This window comes from Mirounga angustirostris, unplaced genomic scaffold (assembly GCF_029215605.1).
Source record: "Mirounga angustirostris isolate CCGP_5_RB_7025 unplaced genomic scaffold, mMirAng1.0.hap1 SCAF_3, whole genome shotgun sequence".
NCBI classification, from domain to species: domain Eukaryota; kingdom Metazoa; phylum Chordata; class Mammalia; order Carnivora; family Phocidae; genus Mirounga; species Mirounga angustirostris.
In genome coordinates this window covers 3,656,279-3,668,278 of record NW_026991711.1, presented here as the reverse complement: position 1 = coordinate 3,668,278, position 12,000 = coordinate 3,656,279, and the positions used below count along the sequence as shown (strand labels likewise).

The window sequence follows — 12,000 nt, the reverse complement described above, 5'->3', positions numbered from 1 at the left end:
TTCTGTTTTCACATTCAGATCATTTTCTTAAGTGTTTTTAGACGTATGAAAATATACAACCCTTTAATCAAAGGTTTTTAATCATATGTTACTTTAAGCCACTTCCTTAGGATCTATTGAGGTAGACTTCGGCTTTACAAACTGTGATTTTCGAATTTCACTTTTTAACGTTTTTATTCCTGCAACATCTTGTTAGCATCAAGTAGAAATGGGATTTGCATTTGAAACACTAACGTTCACTATTCAGTCAGCCAAGAAGCTTCCTTCTTTTAATTTCCATAAATGTCAGTAAATGCCTCTTTTCACCTTTGGGTGAATAGTCAATAGAAAAATCAACTCTGTGACAAATGAACAGCAACATGATTTTACATATGAATTATTTAACAAAGTCTATTTTTATCCTGGAAGGGGAAGACTTAAGGTAAAAGTCAGCAGCAAATTGTTAATTTACATGTATTAATATTATTCACAGAAATGCATATCCACGGGAAGTAAAGAAATTTGTATCTCATTTTTTAATTAGCTCATCTCCTAGAATTCTATTAATGACACCATAGAAAACTATTGAAAATTAATAAAAAGATATATAAGTAATAAACCTCATGAAGTCTTTACATCACATTGGGTCTCCCTCTGGGTTGTGAGAGATTCAGTGGATTTTGACCGTGCAAAGCGAACAAACTAATGATAAATGTCCCACTTGAGATGTAGAACTTTCATGAACTCAGTTTTTACATCCCTTTATCAGATACTTGTCCTCATGTTTGCCTGATACCTCTGGACATTGGAAGGCACAAAATACTTTACAAGTCAGGTCGGGAAATGGACACTAGATTCATGTCTTGAACTTCTAAATATCAAAACAGCGAGATTTTCTCAAACACAGAATAAAATCCCTTTTTTTTTTTTTGAAAACCCCCATAGTGAGTTGTTGAGGTAGTAATAGCCAGTGTTATAAGGGGCACTGTTTTCTTGGGATTACTGTATCGGTGAAGTAATCTTCTTGTTAAGACCCCACTGAAAGGAGGGGATATTGTTTGAGGATGAATATTCCAGCCCGCGGGGACGTGTCTGGACCATGGTCGTTCACGTGTCTGCTCACACCTGCTGGGAGCTTGAAACGGGGCATGCAGAGGCACCTGTTTATTGAGCGTGGATGGCGTCGCTTCCCCTCCCGTGATCTTTCCTTGAGAGCAGAAAGGTTTGAGGGTCTAAACTGACAGGAGGTTGTAGATTGCAGAGGCCACCTGCCCCCGTCCCGTGCAGAGCACGTGGGGGCGACTCCAGGGGCTGAGCAGTGCCTCCATCTGTCAGTTCCTTTGAGGGGTCCGGTTGTCCCAGCTCCCAGTGAACAGTGACTTTCTATTTTCCCATGCCAAATCGCCAAGTGGCTTTTAAGCTTTGAAGCTTTCATACTTCTTTTGAATGTCAAATTTAAAAATAAATATCACAGAATAGGGGCACCTGGGTGGCTCAGTTGTTAAGCGTCTGCCTTCGGCTCAGGTCATGATCCCAGGATCCTGGGATTGAGCCCCGCATCGGGCTCTCTGCTCGGCGGGAAGCCTGCTTCTCCCTCTCCCAGTCCCCCTGCTTGTGTTCCCTCTCTCGCTGTGTCTCTCTCTGTCAAATAAATAAAAAAATCTTTAAAAAAAAAAATCACAGAATAATTTCCGGGTATATTATTAGATCCTCCACTGATACTGCTTTGAAAGGCATTGAAGCTGACAGATGGTCTGCACCCTTGTCTAGAAGCCTGGGGTTTGTACCTGTTATACAATAGTATCACTTTTTTCCCCATGCCATCCAAAAATAATAATTCTGGGCATGGGACGTCTTAGTCTGTCCGGGCTGCTGTAACAAAATGCCACAGACTGGGTGGCTTATCAACAACAGAAATGTATTTCTCAGGGTTCTGGAGGCTAGAAGTCCAAGATCGGGGTGCCGGCAGGGTCAGGGGAGGGGGCCCTTTCAGGCTGCAGACTTCTCTGTGTCCTCAAAGGGGGAAGGAGTGAAGGAGCTCTGTGAGATCTCTTTTATAAAAGCACTAATCCCATTCACGGGGGCTCCACCCTCATGACCTGACCACTTCCCAAACGCCCGACCACGAATAGCACCACCCCGGGGGTGAGTATTCCAACATGTGAATTTTGGGGGAACACAGACATTCAGACCACTGCATAGGATAAGCTTGTCTGATCGTCAGAGGCCTGGCACTCGTTGGCCACCCCCAAGTCTGGGGGGACCGTCCCACTGTCTTTCAATGGCCCCACTCACTAGCCATTCAAAGCCATCTAGGCATGTCTGAATTCAGAGTAACTAATGGGTCTGGGACCACCCACACCCAATGTGATTTCAGGGAGCAGAGCATTTTTAATAAGTTCCCAGGGTTTTATGGTGTTTGAAAGGGCCTTATCTGAATCCGTGACATGAGAACTACATCTCAAGTGTAAGAATTTGCTCAGGGCCGGTCTGGTATTACTTGAAGGCTCTCTCTTCCTTTCCTTCCCTGTCCTTGATGGCGGGGAGGTGCCCAATGTCCCTAAGTTTATTTTTTTTTAAATGAAAACACAAATCTCATATACTGTGAAAGAGAGGAGATTTCAATACAGGGTGAGCAAACCCAGTTAAAAGAGTCTTTTTTAAAATAGCATCGGGAGGCCATAAGGGGGAGGAATTTATGCACATCCTCCTCCAGGGAGGAACCTGGAAATTTCTGCCTGCAGCGAGCCCTCTGCCTGGACTTGAGTGCTTCCTCACCAGGACACCTGAGTCCTTTGCTTTCTTCACTTCAAAAGGAACCAGCTTTAAAAGTCTCTGTATCCTTAATTTGTATATGAACCCAACCAACCCCAGTTAAGCTAGTCTCTATCCCTGTTTTATATGGAGGACCTAACTAAGAACAGCACTCGTGACCCTCGCCTTTATAACTCTGCCTTGTCCTCCTCGGCGCATGGGAGTCAGGTTTCTACCTGAATCCGTCTCCCAAGTCCCAATTCAGATTGCCCAAATCAATGCCTGTTTGCTTAAATTTCCAGCCAGTTCTTTCAAGGTTGACGATTGTGATCAACTTTCTCCCTTCTCTCAAGCGTGCCCCTGGGCATTCATACACGAACTCTGTTTAAGCTCTCCAAGCGCACTGGGCACCCGGTGCTGAGTAGAGATTAATTTACTCACTCTGGACTCGAAAGGGCACCCCTGGTCTGAGCAAGCAACACATTCTACCTCCAAGGATTTCTACCCACATGGATCAACATTTTCCCACTTACATATCTTATGTGACTCTTTTTATTTTATTTATTTTAAAGATATTTATTTATTTGGGAGAGAGCACAAGCATGGGGAGCAGAGGGTGAGGGAGAAGCAGACTCCCCACTGAGCAGGGAGCCTGACACAGGGTTCAGCCCCAGGGTCCTGGAATCATGAACTTAGCAGAAGGCAGATGCTTAACCACTTAACTGACTGAGCCACCCAGGCACCCCTATATGACCTTTTTAAAATGGGAACAAGATTCCCCTTAACCCTGAACATTTCTTTCTTTTTTTTTTTTTTTTTAAAGATTTTTATTTATTTATTTGACAGAGAGAGAGATAGCGAGAGCAGGAACACAAGCAGGGGGAGTGGGAGAGGGAGAAGCAGGCTTCCCGCCGAGCAGGGAGCCCAGGACCCTGGGATCATGACCCTAGCCGAAGGCAGATGCTTAACGACTGAGCCACCCAGGCGCCCAACCCTGAACATTTCTTAAGTTAACTTATTATGATGGTAATTAAATGTAGACACACATTGTTATGTAAGATCTCTGTATCCTTTCACCTCTCATTACAGCTGTAAAACCAAAGCAAATTTACAAATTCAACCTGACAAGAACCTACAAAAACAAAAAATTAAAGTTTACAACATTCATGCTAGGTATGATTTGGTTTAGCTGGAATGAAATTACTATGACAAAGTGAGTGTGGTCCTGGCTCAGATTCCATGAACTTGGGTCCATTTCTACCATCCCGTGCCCTTGGTGAACCCAAGCCTCTACCACTTCTCTCGGCTTGAACTGCTAGGCAACTGCTAATCTCACCCAGGCCGTAATATCACTTAGCTCTTTCTCGGAGGAGAATGCCTTATCTGCATAGTAAACCCATCTTACTCTTTTCTCATTCGTCTACAACGATATCAGTAATATTCCGTGGGTCATCCTGCTTGTAAATAAAATACGAAGTTCGAGAATAAAGTCTCGCTGAGCACTAGCTTAAAAAGTAGGTATTCAAATGATCCAAAGCATGATTATAGTGCTTTTGAAAAAATATCATGAAAAGAAAAATGCAAAAAATATTCGATTATCCAGAGAACTAGAGGACCCCGGAAATACAAACACCAATTTCAGAAACATTACATTTAACAGTTATTTCAGTTATTCACTAAAATCTGTTTTATCTTGAAATTCAAGGAACCTCTGGGCCTTTCATTTCTTCCTGTATAACTTTTAGTTTTAAATTATATGTATGTATATACATGTGTGTGCGTGTGTGTGTATGTATATATATGTGTGTATATATATATATAATTGACTCATCAGGATAATCATAATTCAGCAATGTTTAGGGATTTTCTCAAGTCCAAGAGCTAACAATGACAGAATCGTAAGACCCCACATTTATAGGGCACTGGGTACTTTTTTAAGGCACTCTTTTAAGTAGCCCGCACACATTCGCCCTGTAAATTGTCACCGGTTTTGTTGAGGTAGACCGTTACTGTGAGCCTACTTTACAGATGAGGAAGCTGATGGGCTTGGTGGCAAATGTGGGACCCCAGCCCAGCACTCCAGTTCTAGGGGCTGGGTTTTCGACCATGCTGCCTCTGTTCGAGGGAGTGAGCCCCAGAGCGCTCATGGACCCGTGACACTTTGCGAAAGGATGAAGTCCAATGTCCCCCTTGGCACTTGTCTACATCAAGTCCTGTGGAAACGCCTCTTCTCACCTCTTCCTTCCCCCTTTCCAACTGGTGGCAACCTCAGTTTTCAACATTCAGAGCAAATGATACCTCCTCTGTGAAGTTTCTCCAGACCCTCCTTCATAAGCCCTGTTTCCCAGGTAAATGGGGGGAAAAAAGTTTTAAAAGACATCATCTCCTTCTCTATAGCCTGTGCAACAAGTTAAGACAGTTGTGTGTTTTGCATGCTTCAGAGTTCCTTTAAAGACAGGGTATTTGTCACATTCATGGGGCACAGGGATGGGACAGTGTGGACACCCAAGGGTTCATAGGTATGGGACAGTTTTTACGTTCCCAGTCATAACATCTGCCTTTTGGTTCTGAAAGATAATGACTTTGTGTCCAAACACTATAATATAGAACATGCCCCAAACGAAAATAAATAAGTGACTAGCTGTCTGCAGTGACACGGGGTGGAGATAAATCTTTGAAGCAATGGTAAACAAGCTTCAAGTTCAAAGACACCAATAGGGCACCTGTGGCCAACAAAAAAATCAGGATAAATGAGAGGGGGGTGAAGCCCACGGACTCTAGGCTCTCATTTCCAGCTGCATCCCTGACCCCCAGCATCAGTTCCTCTCTTTCTGAAAAGAAATGGTTCCCTTTCAATACCAAAGCTAAATTTAAAAAAATTTTGTTTTCATCATGATAAGTGCACCCCTCAGTCCCCATCCCCTACTTCCCCCATCCTCCACCCACCTCCCCTCTGCTGACCAGCACTGTGTTGTCTGTAGTTACAAGTCTGTTTCCAACACCAAAATTTTTGTTAAAAAATCATTATTGCCTTTTTAATGATCATACTTAATTTATCATGAAACATGAAATAATGGTAGAGGAAGCTGTGAGGTTTTTTGTTATTACCAATAGGATATGAAATTTAAAGAATGGAGAAACACTGATTCTGATGTTTTTATAGCGCTGGGGAACACAGTGAATACTTTGTAGTGCTTGTATATTACTTGACCATCATTTAAATAATATCCATCTAGTTGCATTTGTTTGCTATTCTAAAATATTGAAGCTCTTTTACTACTTGTGACAAATGTGATTTTTGTGCCTCACAATCTAATAAATTCAATAAATCTAAATAAAGCAGATTAAACATCATTCATCAGGGCACACTGTTCTTATCTTCTGATCTTCTATTTATTGTCTCACAGATCATACCTTTAAAATGTCCTCTGAACTTCATTATGTTGCAAGTAGTGACCTATCATGTATCCTTGAACAGAATTTTAGCCTTCATTTAAGGAATAACCTGTGAAAATTCTTTTTCTTTTTTAAAGGAAGATCAATAATGTTAGTATGTTACCATCTCATTTATACCATCCTGGCAACTATCCTTATGTACCTATTAGGTTTTACTCAATACCTATTAATCTCTATAATAGACAATAAAGTTCCATGGGATCTCTCAATGAAGGGGTTTATTCTGAGCATTAGTTGATTATTGCGAACATCAGTCAAATTTCTGCTTATCAAGGAAGCATCGAAAGTTCCTGGTTGTTGATTCAAAGATGGTGTTCTTTACTTATTACATTATTCAAGACATCAATATCCTCATTAAGAAAATGCTTTCTAATGGTTTGGGTATATAAGTTTCACCTTTTATAATGTACTTGGGAATTCAGATATTTTTAGTAAACACTGAGAGGCTTTGAAAGGGTAGAGAGCATTTTTTTTTTTTTTTTTTTTTCCCGAACGGTGAAGCAGTAACTTAGGGGATTTTGGACATTTTATGTCAAAAGCCCTCCCCACCAGCCTCCGTCATATCAGCAGCCGTGGAGTGGCTCTATCTGAAAATGTGTTCCTGTTAGGAAGGCCTTGGCAGAGGGTCACACCTCGCGTATATTTTTGGTCATTACGAAGGGCTGCTGAAGAGTCTAGGATTGAGAAGAGACACAGAATGGATGTGCTCTGTGCTTGGTGTGGGGACAGACTTGTATGGCTCTCCCATGCCCCGGCATGAACATAAATACAACCCATGTCATCCGGCCCCGGAAGAGCAACACCATCTGCTCGGTGGAGATGTGGATTCTGCTGGTCTTACTTTTTATGCTTTACTCTGTCTTGCTAGACCTGGCCTCCATTTGCATATTATTTTTACATCCTTCTGGTGTCTTTTAGATTAATGGAATATTTCTTATTTCACATTTTCTACATATAACTTGCTAATTACACATTCTCTCCCTGTGTGTTCTATAGTTTTACTAGAGAAGAGACCATGCATTTTTGACTTACTGCATCTTAAGGGATTTTTGTTACTTTGGCTACTTTCCTAATACTGCTAGAACCCTACAACCTCTAAACTCCACATAACCCCTCCTGGCTTTTACAGGTTATCACTGGCGTGCATTCCTGTTCTACAAATAATTTATAGTCTCTAAGCGCCCCAAGCATCTTACTTCTATTTACCCATGGATGTCCGGTGTCCTTAAATCTCTCTTAAATTTCAATTTTTCAAAAAAAAAAAAATTTCAATTTTTCCATCCAGGATCATTTTCCTTCACCTTAAAAAAAAGTGGGAGACTTCTGATGGCCAATTTCCTCCTTTTTATTGTCTAAAGATATCTCTATTTCACCTTGTGAGAGGTATTTTTATTGAAAGTAGAGTTTTAGGCTGAATTACTTTCTTCCAGTACTTTACTCTGTGATTTGCTATTGCCTGGCTTCTGCTTAGAAGTCAGCTTATACCCTCTCATTGTTGTTCCTCTGAAGGGAATGTGACTTTTTCCTTTGGATTTTAAAGCTTTTTCCTTTGTCTTTGTTTTAACAGGATCCGCCTCGTGCTTTCTTACTGCTGGCGATGGCCTGTGTGTGTGTTTGCCTTTTGTATGGTTTGCTGAGCCTCTTAAGTGTGTGTGTTGATGCCCTTTGTAAGTTTTGGAAACTTATCTCTTTGAGGACTGCCTTGTCACATTCTTTGTCTATCTTTTCCTTCTGGAATTCCTTTTATGTGTGTCTGTTCCGCTGTCTCTTCTGTTTGTCCATCATTTCCTCCCTCCTAAGCATTTCATCATAGGTATTTTAAAGTCTTTATCGACTAACGCTAAATCTGGATCATCTGTGAATCTGTTTTATCCTTCGATCTTTAGTGAATTTCCTTGTCTCTCCAGATGTAATTCCTGATTGCACAGTAAAGCTTAGTGGGTCAACAAACTGTAGATGCTGCAGAGGATGCTCTCTACTGGAAAGATTCCAACATCCCGTTGGGAGGCCGAGGCAAGGGAGGACGTCCTCAGTCCAATCACAGATTGAGCTGCGGTGCAGAATCAGCCTGCCTCGGCTTTGCCTCTGATCTGCAGAGAGCCTGTGGGTCTTTTTGTTCCTTAGCTCTGGAAAAGTGCAGATGTGCTCCAGCTGTGCATTTCAGAGGTCCTGGCCCGCTCTCCAGGCTGTGCCCCACTCAGGTGCAAAATCTGCAAGTCTCGAAGATGAGACTAGTCAGGTGCTTGAGGCTATTCTCCCCCCACCCCTGCCTCCCATCAGATTTTTTGCTTCTGAGGCACCTTGAACACTGTAGGAGATTTCACTCTGCTTTTTGTAAGCTTTTGGCCTAAGGCACCACTCATGCATATAGCTGGAGAACTTAACAAATGTCTCTTGGGGAAAATGGCCATCATTTGAGGGTCCTCAGATTCCCAATCTGTGTCTCTAATCTCCTACAACTGCAACATATCGTATGGTTTCTCTTTCTTCTAGAAAGGGCTCTCTAGACCCACAGAAGAACTCGGAATTGGCAAATGTTCCAGGAGAGGGGGAAAAAAAAAAACCAGCTGGTAGTTACTGGTTCAGAAAGATTTTCCCCATCCAGAATTTTTGTTTCCCTGGTTCTCAGCTTGCCAGAGCTATCTGATACTCTAAATATATGATTTGAGTAATCTGTCTCTTTTTTTTTTTTTCATCTTTACAATGGGAGCAATAAACTGCCATGACCTGCAAAACCCTATGCAGATGTGAAGGTTTCTTGTTTTGCTTCTAATTAGATGAATGTGAAGTTATGTTACTTAACAAAAAGGATATCTCAAGGAAGTTGGGGGAAAAAATCAGCTGAGATGGTAAAAATATTCTTCCATCAATTACATACTCTCTCATAAGAATAAATGCCGTGACAGTATTTTTTGCAGATTGCTACTATGTGCTGAACATGGGCCAAGGAACATATAAATAGGTGTTCAATACCCATAGAGTGAACGAGATTGCAGCTGAAAGTAGCCGCCAAGTGTACACGAGAAAGTAGAGGAGCTAAAGTACAGTAGTGAAGGAAGAGTACAGATTACACTGAATCCCGTGTGGGCAAAGGAGAAAGAGAGCATGACATAGGGACGCTGGTCTTTAGCACATATCGGCTCCTGGACAACAGTGTAGAGTAGTACCTCAGAAGGCAGACTCTGGAGCCAGTCACCATTTTTCATGTGACTTTGGGCAAACTGCTTCACCTCCTTGTGCCCCAATACCCTCATCGGCTAAAGGCGAGCTAGCAGTGCTGTGGAGAGCTCTCCGGAGGATTGCTGAGTTAATGTTTCTCACGTGCTTAGAAAAGTACCTGGTACATAGCACTCTAAAGTGTTTATTAAAAAGATATTTTTTATACTCTCCCTTTCTTGGCTCACTTCCGGAGCGTAGAGTCAGTCTGGCTTCCATGGGAGCCTTCCCCGCAGGGGGATGTCTCATTTCCACATCGTTCTGGTGCAGTCCCGGAGACTGGAGAAACATCCCCTCTCTTTGTGGGGGGGCGGTGCCTGCTGCTTCAGCCTTGATTCCTGGAGGTCCCTTCAGGGAGAGACAGTCACGGTCCTGTTTTCCACACTTACGGTGTTTTTCTGGTTATCTGTACATTCAATATGGGGAACCTCCTTCTGCTGGCAGCCAGTTCCAGAAACCTAGTTATGCACTGCGAGTATGGGTTTGGCTTCCCGGCTTCTGTGGGTTTGGCTTCCCGGCTTCTGTGGTTTACCCCCATGTCTCGACGTTCTGCCCATCCACTTATTCTAGCTTTAAGTTCTTCTTCCATGGGTAGACGGTAGGATCAGATGTCCGGGTTAAGGTGTTGGTTCTCGAACTGGACCACTGATTAGCCTCGCTGCTTCTGAGTGACTGCTTTCACCTAGGAGACAACCACTATGCCCTGCTTTCATTTACTGTCGTTCGTTTTGTGGTGGCTGGAAGGGGCACCAGAACAAAGCAGGAAGTACTTTGAAAGTGGGTTGAGACGTCTTGTTTCTTCTGAATTCTCCCCAGTATTCCCACTGTGAAGTCCCGCGCACTCACTCTAGAATGGCCAGAAAAACGGTAGCATAAGGAGGCGAGAGGACTAAGCCCATACAATTGCATCATGATGCTCACCTGCAAGGGTCCCTAAAGTTCTGTCTCTGTGGGCACAAGGTCAGAGAGCACCCAGCTGCTGGCTGAGATCCCTGCTTTGATTCCCCCCCACGAGCTGGAGCATCGAAGTCAGTAGGGTCATACTCCCTTAAAAGATGTTGACTAGGGCGCCTGGGTGGCTCAGTTGGTTAAGCGACTGCCTTCGGCTCAGGTCATGATCCTGGAGTCCCTGGATCAGTCCCACATCGGGCTCCCTGCTCGGCAGGGAGTCTGCTTCTCCCTCTGACCCTGCCCCTCCCCCCCCCCCCCCGCTTTCTCTCTCTCTCTCTCTGAAATAAACAAATAAAATCTTTTTAAAAAATAACATTTTTAAATAGTATTAATTGTTCACTTACTATCAATCAATATATGATTTTCCCTTATATTGATGGTCAGCCTACAAATTTACCCAAAACTTCTCAAATGTAAATATAATTTGATCGGTTAATCTCCCCTCTTGGAATCCATTCTACAGAATAGCTGTTAAATACAGGAAAGTATTGGGCGCCTGGGTGGCTCAGTCGGTTAAGCGACTGCCTTCGGCTCAGGTCATGATCCTGGAGTCCCGGGATCGAGCCCCGCATCGGGCTCCCTGCTCGGCGGGGAGTCTGCTTCTCCCTCTGCCCTCTTCCCTCTCGTGCTCTGTCTCTCATTCTCTCTCTCGCAAATAAATAAATAAAATCTTTAAAAAAAAAAAAAAAGATGTTGACTAGTTCTGCACAGATGGGAGGACCCTAGAATCAGGGGACCCTTGAGAAACCCCAAAACCTAAAAACAGCCTCACAGTTGTGATAAATGAGGAAAAAGCACGGGATGTCGTAAGGATGTATATCATGATAGAGGGCAGAGGGCACGCGGACGTGCCCGCTTCGGAATTTCCTGGAGGTGTCTCTCCTTGGGCAGCGTCCCCGCCCTCCATACTTTGTTCTGTTTGCCCCCTTCGCGGGGCAGTTTCCCGCTCCAGCTCGTGGGGGGAAACCAGAGCAGGGGTCTCAGCCACAGAGACAGAACTTTAGGGACCCTTGCGGGAGGGCATCGCGATGCAATTGTATGGGCTTAGTCCTCTCGCCTCCTTATGCGCCCCCGGGGGGCTCGCCCTCTCCCCCCTCGGGCTCACAGCGCCCGCTGCTGCCGCAAGTTTCCCTCTTCCCTCCCGCAGGTAATCCACCAGCTGCGGCTCTCGCAGAACGAAAGCGCCGCCCTGCAGGAGCTCCTGGACTGGAGGCGGAAGCTGTGCGAGGGGACGGAAGACTGGCCGCGCCGCCTGCAGCCCCCGCAGCCCAGGGCGCGCCCGCCTCCGCCCCGCAAGAAGCCCGCCCCGGGGAAGGAGCCCGCGGGGGCGACCTGCGGCCGGCCGCCCTCCGAGCTGCGGGACCCCGGCACGTGAGGGGCCGCGCGCCGCAGGTGCCCGCGCCCCCCCGCCGCCCCCGCCCCGCCCCGCCCCCCGGCCCCCCGGCCCGGGCGCTTCCGCGCGCGCCTGCGCCTGGCGGACGGGGCCGGCAGAGGCCGCCGCGCTCCGCGTGTGCGCGTGCGCGCGCGTGCGCGCTCTTTCCCGCCGTGGGCGGCGCGCGCCTGGCTGTCGGGCCCCGCGAGCAGCCCCCCCCGCCCCGGCCGCAGGAGCAGGGCCCGAGCAGCGCGGGGCGGCGCCAGCGGGCC

The 12,000-nt window shown here is 45.3% G+C and overlaps 1 protein-coding gene across 1 annotated transcript in view; it reads left to right on the top strand.

Moving 5' to 3' along the window:
* MYO16 (myosin XVI) overlaps positions 1-11,753 on the top strand; it is a 435,943-nt gene extending 424,190 nt beyond the window's left edge. Inside the window, exon 34 of the mRNA XM_064585765.1 lies at positions 11,504-11,753. Coding sequence (XP_064441835.1) covers positions 11,504-11,731 — 228 coding nt within the window. The 3' untranslated portion in view covers positions 11,732-11,753. The remainder of the gene's footprint in view (positions 1-11,503) is intronic.
* The last annotated feature ends 247 nt before the right edge of the window (positions 11,754-12,000 follow it).